Source organism: Buteo buteo, chromosome 20 (assembly GCF_964188355.1).
Source record: "Buteo buteo chromosome 20, bButBut1.hap1.1, whole genome shotgun sequence".
Lineage (NCBI taxonomy): Eukaryota > Metazoa > Chordata > Aves > Accipitriformes > Accipitridae > Buteo > Buteo buteo.
Window position 1 is genome coordinate 27,438,835 of NC_134190.1, and position 24,814 is coordinate 27,463,648.

Consider the following 24,814-nt stretch of genomic DNA (forward strand, 5'->3'; position numbering starts at 1 on the left):
CTTAGGTGATGATCGTGTCAAGCTCCCTTTTACAGAGAGGCATATACTGTTTCTATCACTGATTTTCCCAGCTAAACAGTTTTAGCTGAAAGACCATGGTATATCTCCTGATATCAAACAGCAAGAATTTCATCCACCAGTTCAGAACCTTTACTCAAGTACTTTGTTTGCTTGTGGAAGAGGAAAGAGAAGTTGCAGAGGCAGAGGAGATGCATACACTTTCCAAGGATTTTTTGACATGATCTAAAAATCTCTTTCATTTTATGTCTCTCATACACAGTACTAACAATCACATTGTAATTTGTTTATCTGCATAATTAATGTTAGGAATGCATAACACACCTTTTCTCTCTCCCAGAAACTGTAATAAATAAGAAAGTTTACTGTAGATCTGAAAATCTGTTGTCATAGGTCTTCCCCAGACTAGAATAAGGCACTTTGGGCCATCCTTGGAAGCTGGAATTTTCCTTTTCTCATTATTTAAAGTTGGTAGGATTTATCACAGAGATCAGATTTATATAAAAGCTGACCTCTAAGTATGAGATGGATTGCTAGGATCAGCCCGGTAGCATGCAGTTCAGTGTTTTATGTGGTGGAATTAACTGTGAAGCTGCATAGTCCCTCTTTTAAGTTCCTTTCTTTCCAAGGAGGAGTCTGCCTCTAGATGTGCAAAGGTGGGCTAGTCTGTTGAAATTCAGGCTTTAAAAAAAAAAAAAAGTTTTAAAAAAAAATATCTGCCTGCATATGTTACATGCATGTACTGAGGATTCATCAGCTATGCTACCGTAAGTCCAACAGAGGCGTTAGAGTCAAGAGGTTATAAATTGTGTGCAACTTACAGAATTGGGTGCAAGGAAGCAAAGTGCAGGTGACAGAATTGACACACGGAGACTCATAGTGTGAGATTATCGGTCTTTGCATATGTTTCCATATGTTTACAATGTGTAAATAAGTATGTATATTCTTGAAATAAGAGTTAAGAAAGAAAAAGGGCTGAAATAAGCTGGTCATTAAAGATAGAGCCTTACAATTTTCCTTTTTATTAAATTTTATTTTATCTGGGTATGCTTTCATGTGCATGTAGGTATGAAGCGTTAGCTCTGTGAAATGTATTAGGGTTTACTGATGGTCAATTTCTTGGAAAACATACTCTCTTGATATAATAGAGAGATGTGTTTAACCTAAACAGTTAGAAGAGGCTGTGGAAACCAAACTTCCTCTGGGTAGGAACAGTGAGGGGTAAATAATAGGCAAACAATTTTTAGAAAAATAAGATGCCTATGAGAAACAATGACTGTTTATAAAAGTTGAACTATTCTTATGCAAAAAACCAAAGCAAACCAGTTGAGTAGTGTAATGTTTGTCTAAATATTTCCATAGGTTTCAAAGCACTTAGCCACCTGCTCTACAGAACCTCTGTGGTAGCTCTCTGTGGAGCTGATATTTTATTGCTGATTCAAAAAAAAAACCAAAAACAAAAAGGGGGTGTATAAGTAGTTACAGTGGCAACACCCCCCCCCCCATTTGTTGAATTCTGAAACTATTAGACCTGTCAAAACTTGTATGCTCAGCTGAAGAGTCGTGCTGTAGGCAGACCCCATCCATGAGGTAGAACTGAAGGAACTAACCCAACTAGCTTAGTGGTGTGTGAGAATAAGCTGGGGAAAAAATTGCTCCAGCTCCAATTTCAGCTGTGAAGTTGTAAGTATTGATTGTCCTGCAGTTTACCTGCAGAGAGTCAAATTTCTTAGGCTTTTCCATCAGAAATAAAGTGCAGTTGTTAACTTGACTTAATGGTTGTTGAGGGTACAGCTGAGATCATCCGTTCTGGGGCAAATGTCATTCTTTTATGCTCCCATAAAGTAATCAGAATTTAAGGTTGTGCTGTCTTAACAAAAAAGCATTAGTTGACATAATTTTAGAAGCTGTATTTAGTGATATTTTAAATAGATGCTGTGCTGTAAAGAAATTATCTGTTGAATAAACATGCTCAAAAATAACATGTCTCAATCCATAGAAGAAATAAACATAAACCATTCATTTCTACTTGAGGCTAACCAGAAAAGAAAAATAGCACAGGGTTTTTTTGTGGGTTTTTTTTTTTTTTGATTCCTTGGTTCAGGAATCCTAAGAAATATATTTTCTTAACCTTATTGTCTAACCACCACAGAATTCCCTCACTTGATGTTTGTCTAAGTAATATAGACTCAGTACATCACTCTGCTCATTTTATCGTGTGGTTTGTATATAGAGTGCATGCACTTAACATGTGCCAAGAGGAAATAACATGTGGGCTGAATGAAGAAGGATACGTGGTGTATGAACTTGTTTTTGTTTGTACTCTCTTCTTTCCCCTAATCTTGTTGCAAGCTACTGTTTAAACTAATAGTAGTCTACTAAGCTGCTCAGGTTTTATTGCTTTTTCCTTCTCTTTCCACTAGTTTTCAAAAATACACTTTAAAGACCTCCTGCCAGCTTCAGCAGTGGGATTGAGGTGTATTGCTTCCCATCCCCTATCCTCTTTTGGGGTTTTCTTTAAATAAAGATGATTCATCAGTGAAGAAAAGTTGACTGCTAGATATTGCAACTTTAGTTTGTGTAGATGATAGGACTACGAGATTGCTTGCACTACGCCACCAAGAACCAGCCCCTCTCAAGGAGGAAAATAATTCCTGCACCAGTTGTATTTTTTTTTTTTTTTGTATTGAATCAGGTTTGCCTTTACTTTTGTACAGGAGACCAAGCGCCTGCTGGGGAATGGCAACTTTCAACTGCTTGCTGTTAACTTCAAAAATTATAGCTTTGAAGATGGAAGGGTACTATCCCCTTACTATTTCCTTGAATCATCCAGTATCTATCTTATGCATTCCCATAAAAAACAGGGCATGGCAGGGACTGAATTCTCTAAGCAAAGGACTTGCATACCAGCTAACTTTTTTTTTTTTTTTTTGGTGGAAGTCATGGTTTTTTAAAGCAAGCATCAATTTACAGTTCTTTTGGCATCCCAGCCAAGTGCTGGACTATCATAGAATGTTAATAATTTGAATAAGTTTCTGATAATTGAAAATCAGCAGTGGCTGCAATGACTAGTGAGCTGCACAGACATGTCCTATGAGCCCTTCCATGGCCTTTCCATGGCTGATTTCTTCCCTGTTGCCCTAAAGTGGATGTTTGGAGTATGTGAAATTTCCTGGTTGTTAATGAAGCAGCAGAATGAGTGACACTTCTGCCACATTCCGCTAGCTGTACAAAGCAGGCAGGTGGAATTAAAATCTGGGTTTTGCAGGGGTTTTTTGGTTGGTTGGTTTTGTTTTTTTTTTTTTTTTTTTTTTTTGTTTTGTTTTGGGGTGTTTTGTTTGTTTTGTTTGTTTGTTGTTTTTTTGGTTTTTTTTCTTCTTCAAAAGAGATGTATTTTTAATGGAGATGGGCAACCGAACTGGATGTTAAACAGATCAGCAGCCAAGAAATAGAGATGCTAAGCAGCTGAAGTTCGATCATCTTCTAGAAGTTTTGGTGTGTTTAAAGACAAGAGGAAACACAATATTGCCCTTACTGCCTGTTGCTGAATGTCACCTTCTGCTGGCTATTGCATCGGCTGAGAGATCTGGGGAAACCCTTGGCCACCCTTGGGCCTTACCTGGAGCTCTACAATTTCCAGGAATCTTAGAGGCGGAGGAAAAGTATCTGTTACTTTTTGGTTTTCCCCTTAATTTCTTAAATAAATTTCCAGAGATACTTTGTGCTTATTCAACAGACTGAGTGGAAGTTGAGAAGTGCAGTCAGTACTTCTTCAAAATTATTTTTTTTTTTCGTTTGCGTGCTTTCTTTCCTGCTTCCCTTCTGTGGCACTGCTCGTTTGCTATTGCCAAGACTATAGGACGTTGAATAGCAGCTGGTTCTGTTTGCGTGGCTGAACATGGTAGATACTTGTTACATGGCAATTTGTCACATTCAGGTGAGACCACGCTTTGGCTTGTCATAAGCTTGTCTTTCCACTTACAGTGCGCACTTCAGGTTTTGTTCTGAAGGCTTTATGGACAAAGAAATGTGGTTCTTGTCTACCCTTTCTGAGAATGAGGACCTCACCATTTTACAGCTAGCTCTACAGTAAATCGACTAAAGTAGTTGTTAATAATGACAGATACCTTGAGTTTGACACTGCCCTTTAGAACAAAAATAATTTCTATGAAGACAAGTGCTGTTCTGTTGTTTGTAGGGTTGTGGTTTTTCCTTTTCTTTTTCTTGCTTGTTTTCTTTTTTTGGCTTGGGGGGCATCTTTTTGTTTTTGTGGTGGGGGAACAGAGGGGGTGGCGAGTATGTTCCACTTTGAAGTCCTGGCTCCAAGCTCTTACCAACATTACTGTCAGGTTTTACCCCATACACCCTTTGTGTTACGATATGACTTGTTTTGTTGTTTTTTGTATTTTTTGCATTAAGTATCTTCAGACCTGAAAGTATTTTATGAGCTATAGCCTTGGGCAGAATTGATAGAATCAAGAAATTGTATTATGCTAAACCAATGTAAATAAAGAAGTTTAGTACGTTTATATGCCAACATAAATAAGAATGCGTCATTGCAAGATGGTCAGTTCTAGAAACAAGGTCTTGCTAATTGCATCATGGGTATTTCCCACAAAAATAACAGCATTGTTTTAACTGTCAAGTGTGTTACGCGGTCAGTCTGTCCCTCTGCGTCACACTCGGGAAGACGGGCAGCGGCAGCGTGGGGCCAGAGCTGGTCACTGGAGCAGGAGCTGCCCTCGCTGGGAAGAGCATCACGGCTCTGTGCTGGTTGAGGTGTGAAGTTACTGGGTTTTGACTGGCAGAACCTCCCCAGGGCAAAATAAATCTTTCACCAGCGTAGGAAGGGCACGTGGAGCGAGGAGTATTTCCACATGTCAAAATACAGCTGAGCTTCATGGCACGGTTTTCACAGCTCAGAAAAAGCCCTTATTATAGTAGTGTGCTCATCTCTGCCTATCCCGCTGAATGAGTCCCTACCCTGAAGTGTGGATCAGCTGACCTGCAAGGTCATTTACAGTGTAAATTGGGTGAAAGTCTCTCTTGGTTCATCCTCCTTCGTTCACTGATGGTTTTTTCTTTCTCCTCAAAATTCTCACACCCTTCTTACAATGTTTTTTATTCTAAATCTCTTGTGTTGATTAGCTTTCTGTACTTTCCTCCCCCTTTTCTGCTCTTAAATTATATGTTTCAGGTTTAGACCATTCCTCATTTTTAGAGATTGGATTGAGACATAATAAGACTTGATTGATAATACCACTGCTGTCTACAGCAGACTCCTTATACCTTTTTTTCTGGGCCATCTTGAACTAGCAGCTGATGCAAACAGGATATTAAACCAGAAGGAACATAAGTCCAGTGCAGGATAATAATTCCTGTGTTTCCCTGAGGTTTTCTCTCCCGCTTTGGCTTCTCCCTGGTGTATTCCCATCATTCTTCTGGTCTTTCCCTCTATGCCCTCTATTTAAATCTTATGTAACATACTCTTTCTATACATATGCTGTCCCCTAGGCTTCCCTGTCTCTTAAAGCCTGTGAACTTAGCCTCGCTGTTTTCTCATTATGGTACTGTTGGTCCAGAACATTCCCTGAAAATTTTTTGGAAACTCTCTGGATCTTTGCTTCAGCACCTTTCATTAGCACTGCACTATCTATGTTTTTATGTTGTATACCTTCTTGTGCCTCCTTACCTGAACATTATCCCATTGCTATTTTAATCTGCTTCTGATCTGATGACAGGCTTCTGGTCACCTTTCATCTTAAAACTATTGGATTCGTTGTTTTGGTTTGGTTGGTTTTGGTTTGGTTGTGTGTTTTTTTTTTTTTTTCCCCTAACTTGGCAGTTTGTATGTGTTTTAGGTTTCTGGCCTGGATGTCTCCTCCTTTGCCTGAATATATGTGTGTGTGTCTGTGTGTTTAGATGTAAGAATCTTGAGTTAAAGTGATACAACCTGTAAGCCATTCCTTCATGTGTAGCCTGCTAGAGTAAATTGGTTTCAGTAGTTTCCAGTGATTCCCTCAGATCTCTCTGCTTCCTGTCTAAGCGCCGCCTTCTAATGCATGTGAAGCTATTTACTGATACACAGAAGACTCATCCTGGCTGTGAAATGTGGTGGAGGTGACTCCATGGTTGCCCTTACAAGCACAATACCTGAAATCTGTCTTGTCGTTCTCCAGGTGCCCCCCTTTGGAAATTCTTTGTTACGTTTGTTTTCTCTTGTAAGCATCTACTGCCCCTGAGCTTCTATCTGTTGTACAGCCAGGTGTATACACAATTCAGGAAGAGCGGGGTTGCTAAATCTGCTTCTGACAGCTTCCAGAAAACAAAATTTAATGATTATTAGGAGGACAGCAGTTTCCCATAGCTGAGATAGTGGAGAATCTAAACAGCGAGAGGGCAGATTGCAGTCCCTACTGTGTTTCTACAGCAGTGGGTTTGAGTTTATGTCAAGGTGATGTCATTCAGGCTGATACTTATGAGTATTCCATTACAAAATAATAAGAACTGATGTATGCGGTGACGAACGGGAGTAAGAATGACAGTTAAAAGCAGTCCACAAGTAGACAAATATGAGTCTGTATTGCATTTAAATGCATCGTGGGGGAAACCCCAGAACTAAGCCCCCCAAACTCAGATGCTTCAGTTTTGGCTCTTCCCTTTTCCTTTTTTCTTAATTTTTGTTTTTTTCTTCATGGTAGTCTGCTGTCATGATATTTTCATGGCTTCTAATTTGAACAATTAGTAAAGATTGGTAGGCCTTTTGCTTTAAAGCTAACCAGGATTTGGAAATCCTGTTTGAACTCTCGGCTTACTTGACAGTCACTTTACATTTGTTTTTCAAAATACTGTGCACAAGATCAGGCAACTGAAAATTTTTAAGCACAGTTCTTGGCAACTTAAACTGTTGTTAAGCATACTTAGTTATTATTTTTAAATATAAGGCTATCCTCAAATGACTGATACTGTATAATTTAAAAATATTATAACATCAGGTATGCCACGTTTGAGTCACGGGTTTGTTTCCTTAGAAGTGGGAAGGGTATGGTTAATGAGATCTCTTCCAGCTGCCTAGTGTAATTTTTTGCAAAGTAGGTTTTACTGGTTTTTGTTTTTGTTGGTTTTTGGTTTGTTTTGTTTTGTTTTGTTGGTTTTTTTTTTCTAGAATGGTCTGGAGCTCTAGTTTCATGCTGTTTCTGTGTATGAGAGAAAAAAAACTCAAAGGGGCTGTAATTGTATATCATGGCTGATACCTTGTCACTGCATAATTTCTGTAGAACTCACAAGTGATTCCGAGTACATAAAAACTGTGCTTGTAGTGCTGAAACCGCTTTCATCTAGGTGGGGGTTCAATCTTTTTTCCCTTACACCTTCTTGTATTTGTATGCAGTGTGTGTGTTTGAACAGTGAAGCATAAACAATTCAAAATCCTTGTTCAGAAAAATAAGAAATAAGTAGTCATTGCAGCAGATGTTACTGTCTCTTCCCTGAGGGCACAGACAGTCAGAACCCAAATTCCCTTTAATTATCCCAGTAATAGACATATGCACACACATAAGAATGCAGAAATATGTACTTCTAGCTGGGGAGGCTCTGGCAGGACGAAGAAAACAGGAATGCAGGCTGGATTTTAGACCTTGAGACTTTGGAGGTTAAAGCAGAGCGTAGAAGCAAGTCGGGGAAGCAGGGCAGGGCAGTAGCTGTGACTGCACCTGCCCTGCCTGGGGAGCAGTAGGCAAATCACGGAGGCAGTGACTTTGTGCCCGATGAGAGAACCAAGGGCAGATGCGAGGAGTTGGGTAGAAGGAAGGACGTTTACAGTCGGCTTAAGCAAGAAGTTCAGATTCACTCATATAAAGTCAAGAAACATACATTTTAAGTATGCTCTATTGTCTCTTTTTCCCATTAATAACAAATAAAGTACTTATAGCCCTGCCTCATTACCTCCAAGATTGTTCTGATGCTGTAATAGTTGTTTAAAAAATGAAGGCCCAATAAGCAGGTGTTGAACTTTCTGGAAAATATCAAGAGGTTTATGGTCTTGGGATTTGTTTTATTACAGATGATTTGTAGTGGAGAGGAACTTGGGGACCTGTCAGAGCTTCTAGATAAGGCTAGAGCTACATTTTTTTTGTTGGCCTCTGCAGTTCTCTTTGTAAGGAACAGCAAACTTAGGACTGTGTTACATTGCGTTGGATAGTAGAAGGAAGGCAACTTCCTTGTTTGTGATCTAAAGAGACCTCCAGAATACTGAATCTTGAAAGGGAGCTGTAGTTTTGAGGTTGTTTTTGTCTCTTTGTTCATTTTTTCTTGTTTGTGGTTTGTTTTGTTTTTTTTTTTTTTTTTTTTTTTCCCCCTCCCTGTAAGCAAAGATGAGCTCTGAACTGCAGATGGAGATCTGACACATTTTCTTGTTTCCAAAGGGGAACCAAATGTAGTGTGGTAAGACTTAAAAGAGGAATCTTTTAGTTTGTGGCTGCTGATTTAATCATGCTGGGCAAAGTTGTAACTCCATCTTTTCTTTTACAGAGGATTGGATTGCATTAGCTAACCCTGTCTAAACAATGTTTTGATTTTTTTCCTTGGTGGGAAGAAATGTTTTATTTTCTTATATCTTCCTGGATCCCTATTTTAGAAACTGTACAGTTCTTACTGTCTAATTACCAGAATGCCTATATTCTTCAATGTATTATCTAGATGAAAAAAAAATTTCTTAATTTTTATAAGAAATATTTTTAATTTTCAATGTTATTAAAAATTAGGGATTAGCTACTATAAATACATATTCTTTTGTTTCCCAGTTATGATGTTCACGTACTCTTAATTCTGTATTACTAAAGTCCTCAGTGTACACAGCCCTGGTATAAATATGTTCTGTATGGTAAGGACTAAATGCAATGTCTTCTTCATTAAATGGAATAGTGAGTATTGTAACAGACCTATCTGTCCTAATCCTTTCATTCTATAGAGAAGCATGAAATGGTGTCCACTGATGCCATCTCTTTGTTGTTGAACTGGTGCTTTTGTCTGCATATGTTGCATCCAGTCTGCTTCTGGTATACGCTGTTTAGATTATTAAAGCCTTTCAGCAGCAAAGACTGTTAGAACCGTTACATCCATGACCCTCCTTAGCTTTGACATCTGGATGTTTGTACCATATATATGAAAAAGTGGACGTGCCAACTATGTTCTAATCGCAGCAACAGGTCGACCAGGAATTTCACTGGGGCTTTGGGCTGGGATTGACTTGGTTTTTCAATTTTTTTTAGAACAGATTTGTCTCCTTCTGTAAGGTTTCAATGTTAGAGTGTTGCTTTTTTCTCGTTTGTCCATTTGACTAAGGTTCTTAGTGCATTAGTTTGTCCTTCTGGTACACTAAAAATTACAGAAAAGGCGCCTTCCTGGCCTCTAATTCATCCTGGTGGAGTATATATGTGCTTGGCCTCTAAGGGTCAGATTACTCAGGTATTTTCTTGCTCCTTATACATGACTTCATCTGGAACTAAAATGCAATGCTGGTACTACCTTTAAGCTCCATGATTGTAAGAAGCATTAATAATTACTTTCTCTGCCGCTGAAAGGCATGCTGAAGAAGGACAGCATTGGGAGCCATGGAGGAAGGGTTAATGAACGCCCGGAGTGTTGACCTGAGTCTGTAACCATATTGAGCGCTCTTGGCTTTGCGTCCTGCAGGAAGCCTGCAGGCACAGCCTAGGCACCAGGCACTCTGCAGCATCTGCCCGTGGGCTTTTCCCCAAACCTCCCGTGGAAGAGAGCTCCGCGGCATGGGCAAGGCACAGTCACCTTAGTGACATAGTTCTGCAAGACAGCCTGCCTAAGCAGTCGGGATTGTAAAGCTAAGGAGGTATATGGTCCTGGAAGCAGATCTGCCAACATACCGTTGCATATAGAAAGCATATGTCTGGAATTACAGGTGTTGGAGAAGCAGCCTGTAACAGGCAGGCCTTCTCTGCTTTGCACGGAGCTGCTGCCTTCAAAGTGCTCAGCTTCTACCATGGGCCTTATGGAAGAATAGCAAGTAGCAAGGCAGATGTTCGTGCTCAGATTTTGAGAGGAGAGTAATTAGCATATTGGTTTCGCTGGGGTACTTCTAACTCCTACAATGAGTCTTTTCTCTAAGAGAAATGGAAAAATCTTTGCTGTGCTTACTGTATTTGTTACATGAGTTTTTTGGTTTATTATTTGCTTGTATTGTCTTTGCTTGTCTTTCTCAAAGTAAGTGGCACTTTTAAAGGTTTCATGGTTAATGCATCCGACAGGAATATACCCATTGGGAAAAGCCTGTTCTGGCCTGTTTTGCAACAGTGCTAGGCTAGGATAGAGGAAGGATTGGGTCCAAAGTAAGTACAAATATGTAAAGAATGACTTTACAAATATGTAAAGAATAACTTGCATTTGTGTGGGTTTAAGCACTATGTACCAGAAATAGAACCACCATAGCTGCAGTGGGCTGCACGGCAGCCGTGGTTTGTTGAGGTGTCACACAGGTTTCTCTCCCCTACAACGACAGCCGGACAAGCCCTGATGCCTGAGCTAGCAGTCTGCTTGCAGCTGTGTTTTCAGAAGCTCATCTGAGGAAAAAGCCCTACCTGTATATGGTATCTTATATTGTCACTGACACATGTTTGTAACTATAGCTGCTTTCTTCCCATTATTTACTACTCTTTACTTTTTTAAAAACCTTATTGGTCAAAATAATTTAAAACATGGAGTCGTACATGAATGCTGAGCAACACATGCCTTGAATAAGTCCTAGAAAAATAAGTTATGTTGTTGACAACCTAAGCCTCAGCCCCTTTCGGATAAGCAGGGGTGAATTGTGATTCGTTTTGGAAGTAGTACAGTCGTTCTTTGGCTGAACTGTCATGATGGAGTCCTCTTTTTTTTTTTTTTTTTTTTTTTGTTGGAACCTGTGGAATTGTATTTGCACTTATTTCCTTTCTTTACTCGAGCTGTGGTACCTTTTTTCCTTTCATCTGCAGTGAGTCAATGACCTACCAGCAAGGGTGTGTTTAATGCGTTTCTGTGAGGAGAGAATACAGTGAAAGAGCTAGAAAAGACTGGTGAGTGGAAATGTAAGAAAAAAAGTATAGACAAAAGTGAATTCTAAAAGATGCAACAGGCTCCGGCATGCCATTTTTCTTCTCTTTTTTTTTCTTTTTTTTCCAAACACAGAGAAGTGCTTATTTTCCTGAAGTTGTTCTGAGTGAATATATTATTCATGGATATATTTATATTATACTGTGAATTTTAAAATGAGCACTTAACAATCACACTGAATTGGTACCAATGATGCGCAGAAATTCCTGATGAAGACCTTGTTTTTCTCAGGGCTAGTTTTAAAACAGCTAGGGACAACGGAGTTCTGAAGCGTCACAGCAGAGTGTTTACAAGTGCACCTAACTGTGTCCTTAAAGAGCGAATGTTGCACATAAATCCTGAAACAGGGCTCGCTGAACAAGTGAAGAGGCGGATCGCCACTTGCCAGCCGTGACACCTCGCTTCACAGATTCCCCGGGGGTTACTGGGGTGGCACCGGGCGGCGGGGGTGGTGGAAGGGAGTCAGCGTGGCACATCACTGCGGAGACTTCTGACTTGTCCCGCTGCCTTTGAAGAGGATAGTCATGTAACTTGAGTATCACAGGAAGAGAAGATCTAAGTTAGGCTAAAATCATTATGCAGCTTCAAGAAGATGGGGATTATTTCATCATCCTTAGATTAGATACATTTAATTATGAAATAACTTTAGCATGAGGTAGTATATTTTAATTTTCTTATGATAAGATTAGTGAATTTGTCGTACCGATGCCACCCAGAGACTTCTGTTAATATTGCAAATCTGCTAGTTTTCAACTGTGGTGGTATTATCATTATTATTATTATTATTAATAATAATTATTATTATTATATTGCTAACAGAATTTCTTCAAGAAGGTGGTACTGTGCATATGTTTAACTTCGTGCTTACTATTTTCAAAAAGGACACTGTGGCATGAGGTGTCACATACATACAGGCACGAATAGACACTACTGGAATTTTTAATATCTATGTTAATTTTTTAATGAAAATTAATGTCTTTGTTATTTACCATGAAAGATCACTTCTGAATTCAGTTCTAAACATACCACTCTATTCCTTATTAGTCATTTCTCAATTTATTTTACTGTTTACTGTAGCTCTACTTTGAAGGGCTAAATAATGAAATTTAGGTTAGAGAGAACTTCACTATTTCATTTGTGATGAACCGTAAAGCTCAGCCCTTAGCAAGTCCTTGGACAATGTAAACCAAACAAGCTATGGCCTGTTGGGCAGATACTAAATTTAAAGTAAAACTGAGACAGATTTTGGGACTTACATTTTTTGTATGAGTATCTAACATCTTCCTGCCCAGCTTTGATTGTTAATCTCCTTTGTCTTTAAAGCTCTTTAGGAGACTCCCTGGACCTTTCCTAGGAGCTGACGGGACTTTGGTGCATTTGCTTTGCCATAGGTTTGTGAGCCATGACAAACTTTGTTTCCTGTTAAATCTAAGCTATGAAAAAAAAAAACCAAAACCAACAAACCGAAACCCCTGGGAAAACCCACAGCATGTGAAAGAGAGCTGTAGCTTTCTCAAAATCCAACTTTTTCAAAATCCATTTTTTAGTTCCATGGGAAAACATGCATATTCTTTCAGGAATGTTTTTGCATTATAAGGCCTGCAGATTTCAGTCCTGTAATAGCAATTAAAAAACCCACAAACCAACCTTTTTTTTTTTGCTAAGGGTATGTATGTCTTGAATATACTGAAAGGACCCAGCGTGTGTTGGAGTCCACCTGTTGTCACGACTGTATGTACACCAAGATATAGTTTTCCGTGGGTAGCTTTAAGTTTGAGACTGATGTCTGCAGAACGGTAAACATGCATGCTTACTTTTAAAGGGCGGGGAAAAAACAATCCAGGTTGAAAGTGTGTCTGAATAAGTGTTTTCGGTATCAGGAGTAACGAGAGAAGTCATTAGGAGCTAGGTGTTTTACTGTGCTGCACGTGAGCTGAGGCAGAGGAAAGGGAGGGGAGTGCTGGGAAGGGAGGGTTGGGATTGGAAAGGGGAGGGAAGCTGCTGTTTGTCACCTGGGATCAGCAGGCTGTATGGTTAGGTTATGTGTCAGCAGGCCAGCTTAATTAACTTACGCATGTGTTTATAGTACTATTGTAGTATACAAAATCTATAGCTGTGTTGTTTTGTAAAGCTTGTCATGTTGCATCTACATGAAAACTATTAATAAAGTGAAATTCTAATTGTCTACTACTTTACCATGAGTTTTTTAAGTTGAAGAAAAATAATTCATAGATCTTTAATAGCTCGTTATGCATTTTTGACTCTAAGGAGATAACTTGTAACAGAACTGAAAGGTCTTGTTTCACCTAAGGCTTTTCAGCTAGATTTTGCTCATTAGATGAAAATAAATCTAATTATTCTGTTATGTAAATTTTCTGTAGTGTAACTCAAAGCAGAATTTCACCAATAAGCTTTTACTTTTACAGCTTACATGGTTTTGTTTGATTGTCTTTTTTGTTTGTTTTCTTTGTTGGTGGTGGTTTTTGGTGTGTTTTTTTTTTCTCTTACAGAAGTATCACAAAGTTGTAGCTTTATCCCATAAAGGCTTATTCTTGCGTGACACATGATGCCACTGTGACACACGAGATACGGTTTCAGAGTGTTTGCTGAAAAAAAACCCAGCCCTAGCTGCCATTTGCTCTTCCTGACCTTATTCCCTCAAGCAAGAACACTGCTGAATGCAACAAAGGCATGATAAAATAATTTATATTTTGGAGGGACAGAGGGGAATCAGGTTTCAGAAAGATTTCTTAGCAAGTCCTTATTCTCTTCTTGTTCTCTAGCCTGGCTTGCCATGCCCTGCCTGGCCCCTGCCCCCTTGCTCCAGACCTGGAAATGGTCTCAATCACCTGCTTGCTGGACTTCGAAGCTTTATTGTGCCTTGCTGAGCCAGCGGGACAAGTGGAAGAGAATTGTGTCCTTGAATCTCAGTCCTCCCTGTAGTCTTCTGGCGCCGCAATACCTCTGCGTACTGAAATGTCCCTGGCCTGCCCATGCTATGGAGAGCTACTGCTTTCCTCGTTTTACAGGAGACCAAGGGTCTTATTTGTCCTACCACTATGGAGCTGAAGTGCTCCTGTTCTCAGCTGCTTGCCTTGTCTCTCTTTCAGAGGCTGCTGTTTCCACAGTGGGTCTGGCTTTACCCGCATGCAGATCCGCTGCTGAGCCAGTGGCGTTTTCAGCTCTGCTTATTTGCACGCAGCAATACAAATTTGAATGTTAATACATTGATAGCCTGAGTTGTACTTTGGCAGTTTAGGAGTAGACTTGCGTGCGATTCTGCAAGATTGTGTGCCAGAGGCAGAAACCTCTGGGTGCAAGCAGAGGCAGAGAGCGAGCCCAGGGAGCCGTGGTTGCCGTCTTGAAGGGTGCAAATTCCCTGTATGCGTGAGGCAGCGCTTCCCATGGCTCGTGCAACCATGTGGAAGGCGAACGCAGCAGCCAAGGGACTAAACCCATGTCCTGGGTTGTCCTTCCAGCCCCTCTTGCAGCCTCTGCCCACTGGCTTGGTTGGACTCCCAGCCTGGGTGCTCTGTTCTGTCTTTAAAGCCCTGATTTTTTCCATAGGATATCTGTGCTGTGGTTCTGTCAGTTATTCATCAGTATTATGATTTTGTCTGAATTTCTGCTAGTTTCTAAAATGGTTTTATATCCATTTCTGTCCTAGTCACAGTGCTTGGTACAAGGAAAAGTAGCCTCTCTGCATCTCTCAGAACTGAGAGCCATTTCTGGTTGGGAGTGCGTGTGTGGGTATGTGTGTATTTCTTCTGTGAAGACCATGTGCATATTCTGTGTCCATGTGGGCAATGTCTGAGGGAATTTATGGAGATTTTAGATACATTGGCTGATGAATTGATAAAGTTTTATTTGGCTTTATTTTTCTTTTCTTTTTTCTTTTTTTTTCTCCAGTAAGTGAGATTCTTCAAGACTTGCATCTGGATTTCCTTATCTTCACGTCCTACCTAATATCTCAACTTTTTAGAACTTTGCAATTGATTGTTTCATACAAAATGCATGACTGAAAAGCTAAGTTTGCAAAATCAAGTACAAAAAAGTTAAGAAATGTCTCCTTTGGGCTTGCCTGTGTAGCCTTATATATATAAATATAAATAGAACAATAAGTATGTATAAGGCTACATAGGCCTATAACATACATGTGTGTGCATGTATTTTTTTTCCTCCTATAGAATCCTGCTAGGTTCTACACACAGCATCTGCAGTAGTAGCTGATGGCAGCTGTAATCATAGTTATCTAATATGCAGCACCATCCCCTTTCCTGCCCAGCGTTCAGACCCTTATTTGAGAACCTATCCAATACAGATGGAATCAACAGTGAATTTAGCTACAAGTTCTGCAGAACGTGTACAAACTGCCTTTACAGGCCTGAAATTGCCCAGATGCATAGAGGCTGTCATTAAAAATGCAGAAGTTAGTTTTCTGACACCCAAGTGATTCTACTGCACGGTTCCATCTGTTTTGCCAAAGTATATGATGCTACAGCTTCTGCACAGTGCGTTTAATGGTTCTCTGCAATGGCTGAACACGTTTTGACACAGAATAACATTTTTCTCCTGGGCCCTCTCCTTAGCAATGGATGACCTACTTGTACTAAAACTTTAACATTTAAATTAGGAACAAATCATTCTGAAACAGGCACCAGACATGGATTATTTCAACCCAGACATTTGCAAAAGGAAAAATATGCTCATGAGTGAAGAAAAGAGCTTAGAATGGGTTTTGGCAACCTGAGCTGCAACTGGTGATACCAGTATCAAAAATTACGCTTCCACAGCATTCTCAGGGGGCTTGGTGTTGACTCTGTATTCTAAATGGTCATGACCATGTGCTCAACTTTGGTGTTTCTATTGACTATTTCACAACTGTAGTCTTCAAATAGACAGTTCCGTGGCCAGTTATGTCGTACATACATAGCCTTCTTCACCTTTCATTTATGTTTCAGACCACTGCTTTGTGACTACATTAAAAAAAAAACAAAAAAACACCACCAAGAAAAATGCTTCAATATCTTGAGAATTGGGAGAGAAACTCTAGAGGATGAGGCTTTTGTACAACTGCACTTTCTTTGAAGAACCATTTATATTGTTATAGTGATTTTACATTACGTGGTATAGTGGTAAAAGTCTCCCATGTCTCCTTAGAGGACCATACTGAGAAAACTTGAAGCCCCACAATATCTGCAAATGTAATGTTGGCTACCTGATGTACTGCAACTATGACATTTACAGTAACAGTCGTATTTCTTGATTGTTTTTAGAAATTGCCCCTTGGTTACATGTGTTCAGAGCAGAAGATGCTGTGGACTTCTCACAGTTGACGTTTGACCCAGGACAAAAAGAGCTTATTGCTGGAGCAAGGTGAGAAATCTATTTTCTTTTTGTGTTGCATCAGACTGGATTTTGTTCTTTGTTGCTAAGTAATATTGAGCCAAATTCTAACATCAGCTTGCTCTTGTGTGACACCCTTACCTTCCAGACCTACTAAACTGAACATTATGTATGTTTATTTCTCTTATTCCTGACCCAAGTTGAAAGATGGACTGCCTGCTATCAAGGATCCTAATAGCTTACACTATTCTCATTTTTAAGAGGACTGTCCTGCAGTACTCTCAAACTTTGGATGCATACAGTAGAACAGGCAGATGCTGTATGACAATGTGACAAAAGTTACCATAGCATAAAACTTATGATGATCCCAAATTTGGCTACACAATATGGCTCTTTGTGCTTGGATGATTCTAATAATTATTCAGTACAATGCCAGGAATGATCTGGTAAAGACTGCAGAATTAGTGGTAAAGTCAGTGATAATCATAATTTTTGCACAGTAGAACAGTACTTTGCAAGCTGTGATGAAGTGACACTGTCTTAGGTGTCAACATTGAAGCAGTGACAGTCCTTGAACACCATTTTTTTCTTCTTTTAGCATATGAAATATGGTAAAATGTTTTGGTTGGCAAAAAAATTTAACTGTCTAACCTTATTATTTAAATCTGCCTTCTGAATATATTTTACTCTTGAATTAACAAAGTTCTAGTTACTTCATTTTTCTGTTAGTTTTAGCATTGGAATATACTTCTGTTTCCTAATTTGTTTCTTAGTTGAAAATGAGGTTCAAGATACAGAGTCATAAAGTGCACTGCAAGAAATTTTTTTTTACCATGTGCCAGTGGAAGTTGCTTATCTATAGGGGCAAAACTCTCTGAGTGTGGAGATACATACATGCCTCTGGCCCACCTGAAGTGGGATATCCTGTGCACTCATGGTGATTTTTCTATTCTGTAAGCTGTCAAATGAAATGAAGCATGAGCCTGTCAGCTGGCGCTGTTCTGTAAAGACAGCCAGCGTAAGTCAGAGAGCTGTCTGAGACTCTCCTCAGTCCCATGGAATTTTGTGTTGGATCAATGCACACTGTATAGATCTCCATAACTGATGAAGAAAATTCAATTCCCCCCCCCCCCCCTTTTTTTTTCCTTTCTGCTGTTCATCTGGGCTCCAAATCTCAGCAAAGAATATGCTGGTTTAAACTTGCGCTTTTGATGAAGCCTTTTGAATCACTATGGGATAAGCTTTGGATGACTTTGTTGAATGGTCAGAGACTACGAAAAAATGCCAGCTGCCAATTTTGCCTTTTGCAAAAGACTCAATACAGTAAAAGCAATAGGATTAATTTGGTTTCTCCATAAGTTAATACTTCTTCAGAGCTTCATATCTCTTGTAGTGCCTAAAGTTGCAAAATTAGAAATATGTTTTTAAAAGCACGACAGAAATCTTGGTTTTCCATGGTCCAGTATAGTTGGCTGTTATTTGTTCACAGAATTTATTGGATTTTTCCTTTCCTTATTCTGCATTTCCATTTAAAATTCTAAGATTTTCCACAGTGCTGTTGTGTTTGGCCATGGAGACCTCACTCTAGAATGACTGCACTTGCCAGCAGGTTTCTCTAATTGTACATATTATTGATATTAGTATGTCCTTTTCACTGCACATTTTTCTCTTTTTGAAGCATTGTGCCAGACTATGTGGTGAAAGTCATTGTATGTCATGGAGTCATAGATTCAGAGACTAGCAACACGTTGTCAGGGTGCTGTAGTCTCAAAACTGCAAGTGTTGATCTTGCTGATTATGCACCTTTTGCGTGTAGTCCCTGCTACCATGTAGAATGAATCGTTTGCTGTGAATATGATGTTGAGTTTTCTGCTCATTTGCAGGAGTGGTGTTTGCAGCCTTTCATAGTCTCAACTGGCTGCACTGATGGTTTTTTTTTCTTAACGCACTGTTTATAGTTACCTTTCACTCAGGGCCATCTGAACAGAGCATTAATATTACTATACTTGTGCTATGGCCTGTGGATAAAATTTTAGTACAAGTTTCTTACACATTCGCCTCACAGGATTCACATATCTGAAGAGCCATTAGAAGAATTCATTTTCTGTCCTAAGCCACAAATGTGCTCTCATAAAGACAGTGAAGAGAATGCACTGTTAATTCCTCCTCCCTGGTGATATATCTTTTGATATACAGTTATTTCGCTTAGAATATTCCAACAATTTTTTTTTTTTTATTATCTTCTTGTACCAACACTTCTGGACTGAAAAACTAATAACTATGTGCAATGTGATTTCAGTAAGATCTGAACAGTTAAAAGTTCCTGTTCAGTTGTGAAAATGGTAATCTGTAGTCCTCCAACATGGTTTTCCCTTCTGTACCCAATCGATGGTAGAGAAAGGAAATGTGTGATGTGGCACGTGGCAAAGCTACAAATAAACTTAGATCACTCCATTTACACTGCCAAGAGAAGTGCTCCCATTATGATTTACTTGTCCAGCATCCAAACAAAAACAGGGGGTGATGCTTTTGAACCTCTTGGTTTCTGCTTTAGTAATGTGGTTTTCTTCTAAACCAGAGGAATGATTTTCACAGCCAGGAGCTGTGTCTTGGCTCAGCTTAAGTTTATAATGGATTTTTTTCACCTTAGTGGAGTTTAGTGAACTGTTCCCCAAATTTCATTGTCTTAGAAACCAAACAAAATAGTGTTGTGAAAATTTGACACTATTGGAAATTCTTAAATCCCTTTTCCATCACTGATATTCACTGCAGATAATTCTCTTCCATTTTTGAAGTTCTACAGCCTCTGAAGAGGTTCATGACTTGTTTGTCTTAATAAGCAAGGTAACAAAGATCCCAGCTGGGATCCAGACTGGATTCCCGTTGGGAGCTGCCAGTGTCATCCAGCTATGTAAAAAGACAGATATGATCCCACGATGCCTGAAAAGTTTGCTTTTCAAATTCCTCACAAATCCTGTACCTCAACTGTGGGGAGTGTCTTTATTTCTTAGGTCACACTCATACGTGTTTGCTACCATGAGATCTGATGCTTTTTAGTAGCAACTGCTTTAGTTTCTGAATATTGCTATACAGTACAGGTTCAATTATACCTTCTGTTTTAATTGTAAAAGGAGCTAGCACAACTTTCAAGTTTAACGAGGCTTGCACTTGTCTTTGTGTCAGAGTCACTTGACAATCATTACGCCTTCCAGCGTAACAGGTCTGCTTAATAACCTATACTGGATCTGAAGCGTAAGTGCTGTCGTACTTTTGTTTTAAAACAGCGTCATTTGGTTTTCTGTCAATCTGCTGTGCAAAAGGAGATATGACATCAGATGACTGGTGTTCTGAAAGTACCTGTCTGTAGTTGAAGTCATGACTTAATGTATATACAGTTGATCTGTGCTAGCAGTAGTACATGTCGTGCTGCAGAATGTGGCAGAGGGAGAGGAATATCTTCTAAAATGACTGATGAGTTAGCCTGGATCTCAGTAGCAACCTACAGTTGCCCCGCTTGCCTGGGACATCTTTGCGCAAATTGTCTGTGTAGAAAAATTCATTTAGATAGCTTTGAGAAATGGAGAAGTGGGGTTGAGGGGGTGGGGGCAGACAGGGAAAAGGCAAAGGGAGAAATTTATCTTGCCCAACTTTGATCAAACAGCCCAAAGTGCATAGTGAAGACAAGCGAAGATTGCAGTTCAATTTATGAAGCTGAATTAAGAGAAGAAAAATGATTTTTATTATGGTTGCTGGGTGTTAAAATTTGCATTTGAAGAATGTGACAGATTTTTCAGTGTTATGTCAATTGGGTCTAGATTTAATTTAAAAGAAACTTTTTTTCTTAATAGGTATATGCTAAATTGTATGAGATTATACATTTATGTAAAATGGAAAAAAAAAGAAAATAGATTAACGAGAAACACTCTGCAGAGAAAATTCAGTATAGATATAAACCAGTCATTAGTACATTACAAAGACTATTGGCTTTTGACACAGGGCAATGTAGCTATGTTCCCATGAAACTGTATCTTTAAAATTTGCCCCAGGCGTTGTTCTTTTAACATCACATATGACCTGGCAGATAAAAATAAATGAGTTCTCTTGCAATCTGAAACCTTCTAGGGAATTCATTTGTTTTCTTCAAAAAAACCCATATGGCAGGGCAGAATTTACTTTTATAATTAAGTGGCATCAGCGAAGGATTACTCTCAGGGCATTAGCTCCTCAGTAAGCTCAAGGAAATGAGAGGCTGCTTGTTTATCTTATTCTGATAAATCCTGATAAAATATTCTGGTGAATATTTCTCGGTGTGTTATTTAGTGGACTGACTTAGCATCTAATCAAATATGATAATGATTTCTGTATTTTGAAATGCCAGTACACATGGAGATTCGTAGATTTCCCCAAGAACAACCTTGCCTTCTTTTCCTATGTGGAAGTGCTTTGCCATATGTCCTGCAGCATTTTCTTTGTTTCTGTCTTGGAAAGGTCAATTGAGGGGGGAAAAGACGAGCTCAGGGGAAGGATACAGCAGTGTCTGAATTGCCCTGGCAAATTGTGCATTGCCTTTTTTCACCTCATTCCTTGACAATGCGCTAAACACCAGTCCTAGTTTCTATAAATCAAAAATTGTTAAAAGTGTTCCAGCCATTTTGATAGAACGAGAGTCAGCTAGAAGCATGTCTCAAACCCAGTAGGGTTAGGGCAAAAATGTTGGTGTTCAAAATAATTAGAAACATTTTCCTTTTAATCCATTCCTTTTTCTCTTTTTTTTTGTGACTTTTAAAATATTTTTTTTTCTTAATGGTTTTATTAAGATCATGCAAGAATAATTATGTCAGAAGAAACTTGTTTATTTAAAGGAAAAATGAAGTAATCCTCCTCTTCCCAAGCCTCTTGTGCTTGAAATGATGAACTGGTAGGAGCCTAGCTGGAGTTCATTCTTAAGACGTAGTAATTTAATTTTTAAAATTCAAGTTGGGCTAGTCCAGCTATACTTTAAAATTATATAGTTACTTATCAGAAATGGGTCTCAAAGCTTTTCAACTTTTTTTTAATTGGATAATATATATTTAGACATATCTTACATTATTTTTTACACAGAGCTTCCTAATAACAGTGGCTTTCTCCTGTATGTTCTCCTGCAAGTTAATTAAACTTGCTTTGAGGATTATAACTTGCTTTGAGGTGGCTTATTGCCTCAGTCACTCCTTATCTCGCTGATGAAGGACTGTAACAGTATGCCTTTTCACTTAATTAGATGTGTGTTTGGGAACGTTAATTTGAACCATTACCACTACTTGCCATAATAACAGAAAGGCAAATTAAAGGATTCATTAACAGTGGTTTAAGAATCTCTAATAAAGGAATAAATAACTCTACAGGTTTGCTTCTTGCTGTTGTCTGCTCCCAGCAGGAGAATCTGAGAGCTTCTTGTTAATGAGATGCTCTGAGCACTACATATTGGGAGAATATACAGGCACCAGGAATTAGTGCTATATTCTTTGAACATCCATCAGGGTTTTACTGCTTATTTAACACTTGGTTCAGGGTAATCAATGTCTGTCCTTCCACTGATTGATCTGATCTAATCTAAGGTATGGCTTAATGTTAAAACTAAGAGAAATTATCACCCTACCAGCAGAAAGAGGAAGGTCTTTCTCTCCCTACTGCTTCTCTTTCCTACCTTGCTAATGGGTTCCTAAATATTTTTAAAAGCTAATGCTTTGTACCTCTCCTGCTCATGCCTTGTTCCACCATGCAATTTTTTCCTCCTTTGCACCACCTCTGGTAATAGTCTGGTTGCAGATTAACACCAGTCAATTCACTAACCCCACAAAAATTACTCGTTTTCTTGTGCTGATTTAATGTCTTGTCATTTTAATTAGTGGAACTAAAATAATGCATCGGAGGAGAAGCCCTGGAGTTGACTCAGGGTAAGATGAAAAGAGAAATGGCAGGAGTAAATGGAACTTCTTTGGCAGAGAATACTGCTGTTTCAGTGTAAGCCACCTTTAGAAATGACATCAGATGACTGGTGTTCTGAAAGTACCTGTCTGTAGTTGAAGTCATGACTTAATGTATATACAGTTGATCTGTGCTAGCAGTAGTACATGTCCTGCTGCAGAATGTGGCAACTTATGCCTTCTCTGGGTTCCTGGTTAGACTGTGTTCTCATGCCAGTTAGCCGCTCCTTTCTTCTGCAGCGACTGTTAGTCCAAACGTACGGTTTTTGTCCTACATCACCAGTTTGGTCCTTGCTGAACTGGTGTCTGCCTTTATGGCACTGAAATGCAGGGCAGGGAGCTACCAGCTGGCCAGAGGCTGATAACCACGATACAGAAAGGAGTCCTAGGGAGGTACCGGTTGGAGCAGCGGTCAGGTCAGTGAAGGACTCTGCCCTGCCTCTGAAACGTCGCTGCCTTGCACCAGTTCCTACGGTGCCCTTGTGGGTGCACTCGTCTTATGAGAGATGCTAGATAGGTAGGGGTGTGTGTGTGTGTGTGTGTGTCTCATCCTCGTTCCAAGAGTACAATCAGAAAATTTAACAATGCAGGGATGCACACCGTGCACGTGACCTTCACCTCTCAAAATTTGATGGGAGCAAGATTGCGTTTTGTATAGAGGTGTGTTGACATTATGTGCTTACCTTGGTGTGCATCCTGCTTCTGAATTTCCCACGTACAGCGAGCTTCCACTGAAGGGCAGGGCTCTGCTGGAAACCAGCAGCTCTACCAGACCTCTACACATGATCACCAGAGGGAGATTCAAGGCTGGCTTTGAAAATGTGGGCCATCAAGTTTAGTATCTCCTTCCTTTAAGTACCTTTAGCATTAATATGATCACTTACATAATTCTTGATCATTTTGTTGTTGCAGTTTCTTTTGTTAAGAAAACAATAAAATAAAAAAAAGTCTAAACTTTGGACACCTTAGACTCTTTACCTCCCCACGCCCCCCCCAAAAAACCCAAACCCAACTCAAGTAAACTTTATGTGCCAAAGTTGATTACTGTAGGAAAAGAGGCCACAAAAGGTGTGAACTGTCTAAAATTTCTGTTTATTTAAGCCCATTCCTATTACTGTTTTTTTGGAGGAGATATAACAGTAGCATTTAAATTTAATTTCAAATTAATCTTGGAAAGAAACAGAAGATTAATATGTTGAATAATGGAATAGTAACAAGACCACATGGCTGTGGGCGAGTACTGTACAGTGTATGCCACATCTGCCAAAATGTAAAAACTGGGGGCATGCACTGAGATATGTGTTGCAACATTAAAAAGTATTAAAGATTTGGTCAGCAACAGTTATGAAATACAGGGTTAACGTTTTGGTTGAGGTGGTATTTCAGGATAAAGTTGAACCCAACAACAACTTACTAAATAAATAGCTGACTAAGCCCACAAACTACTCGGCACTAAAGCACAATGTCCAGAAAAGCCTTGGTCTGCACACAGCAGAGGTGTGCAGGTGACAAATACTCCGAGGCCATGTCCAGCTGGGGAACTTGGGTGCTGTGTGTGGGAAGCAGGGGCCAACAGGAGGAGCTGGTAATGCACGTTGGAGATGACGTGGCGTGGTGGGACCGCAGGAGGAAGGTGAGCTCCAGGGCCGCGGAGACGGGCCACTGGCGCCTTTCTGCTTCTCCTGGAGAAGCCTGTGGCAAGAAATACATGGAAGTGACGTCTGGCTGTTGTTGGATGTCTGTGCAGGAGGGCTACGTTCTAGGATCCCTAGTCACTGCTGAGACTGGATGTGGAGCCACAGGGAAGTGAATCTAGTAAGATTTGCTAATCCTGAGGAGCAACCATCAGAGAAGAAAGTCAGATTTTACAGGAACTTTGAGTGGATTAATTTAATTTATAATGGGATTCTTTCCTAATTGACTCCAATAGTGTTTTTATGTTTGCCACCCTTAGTGTCTCACTGATCAGCCTATGATCACCTGAGTCTTCCTTTTTGCCCTTTTGAATGTTAATAAAACATGGTTTTCATTCCTCAAGAAAGCCTGTAATTTTAGAAATTATTAAAAAAGAGCAATAAGAAGACCAAAAATCACTTCACTGTAATTTTTAGGTTGAATTAGCATGCCCTGCTAGTCTGAAAATATTTATCTCTGTGTATATGCTGTTTTCACATCTTTAGCATTTATCAGTAAGCTTCTTAATTTATTATTATCATTTGCTGAGACTTCTATTTCCTGCAAAATGCAGACAAAAAATGACTTATTGACCATTCTGCTTTTCATTATTGTGATTTGAATGTTTTCTTATAATAGTTCAACTAGACCACTTTGATTAGGTTTCTTTTATTTTCAATGTATCATCT

The 24,814-nt window shown here is 39.4% G+C and overlaps 1 protein-coding gene across 2 annotated transcripts in view; it reads left to right on the forward strand.

Annotated features, from left to right (window-relative positions):
• The window catches only part of SEMA5A (semaphorin 5A), a 328,915-nt gene that overhangs the window by 105,157 nt on the left and 198,944 nt on the right, over positions 1-24,814 (forward strand). For both annotated transcript variants that reach the window (XM_075052509.1, XM_075052510.1), the window contains one exon: positions 16,416-16,515. In XM_075052509.1, coding sequence (XP_074908610.1) covers positions 16,416-16,515 — 100 coding nt within the window. Of the gene's footprint in view, positions 1-16,415; positions 16,516-24,814 lie in introns of those variants that run through there.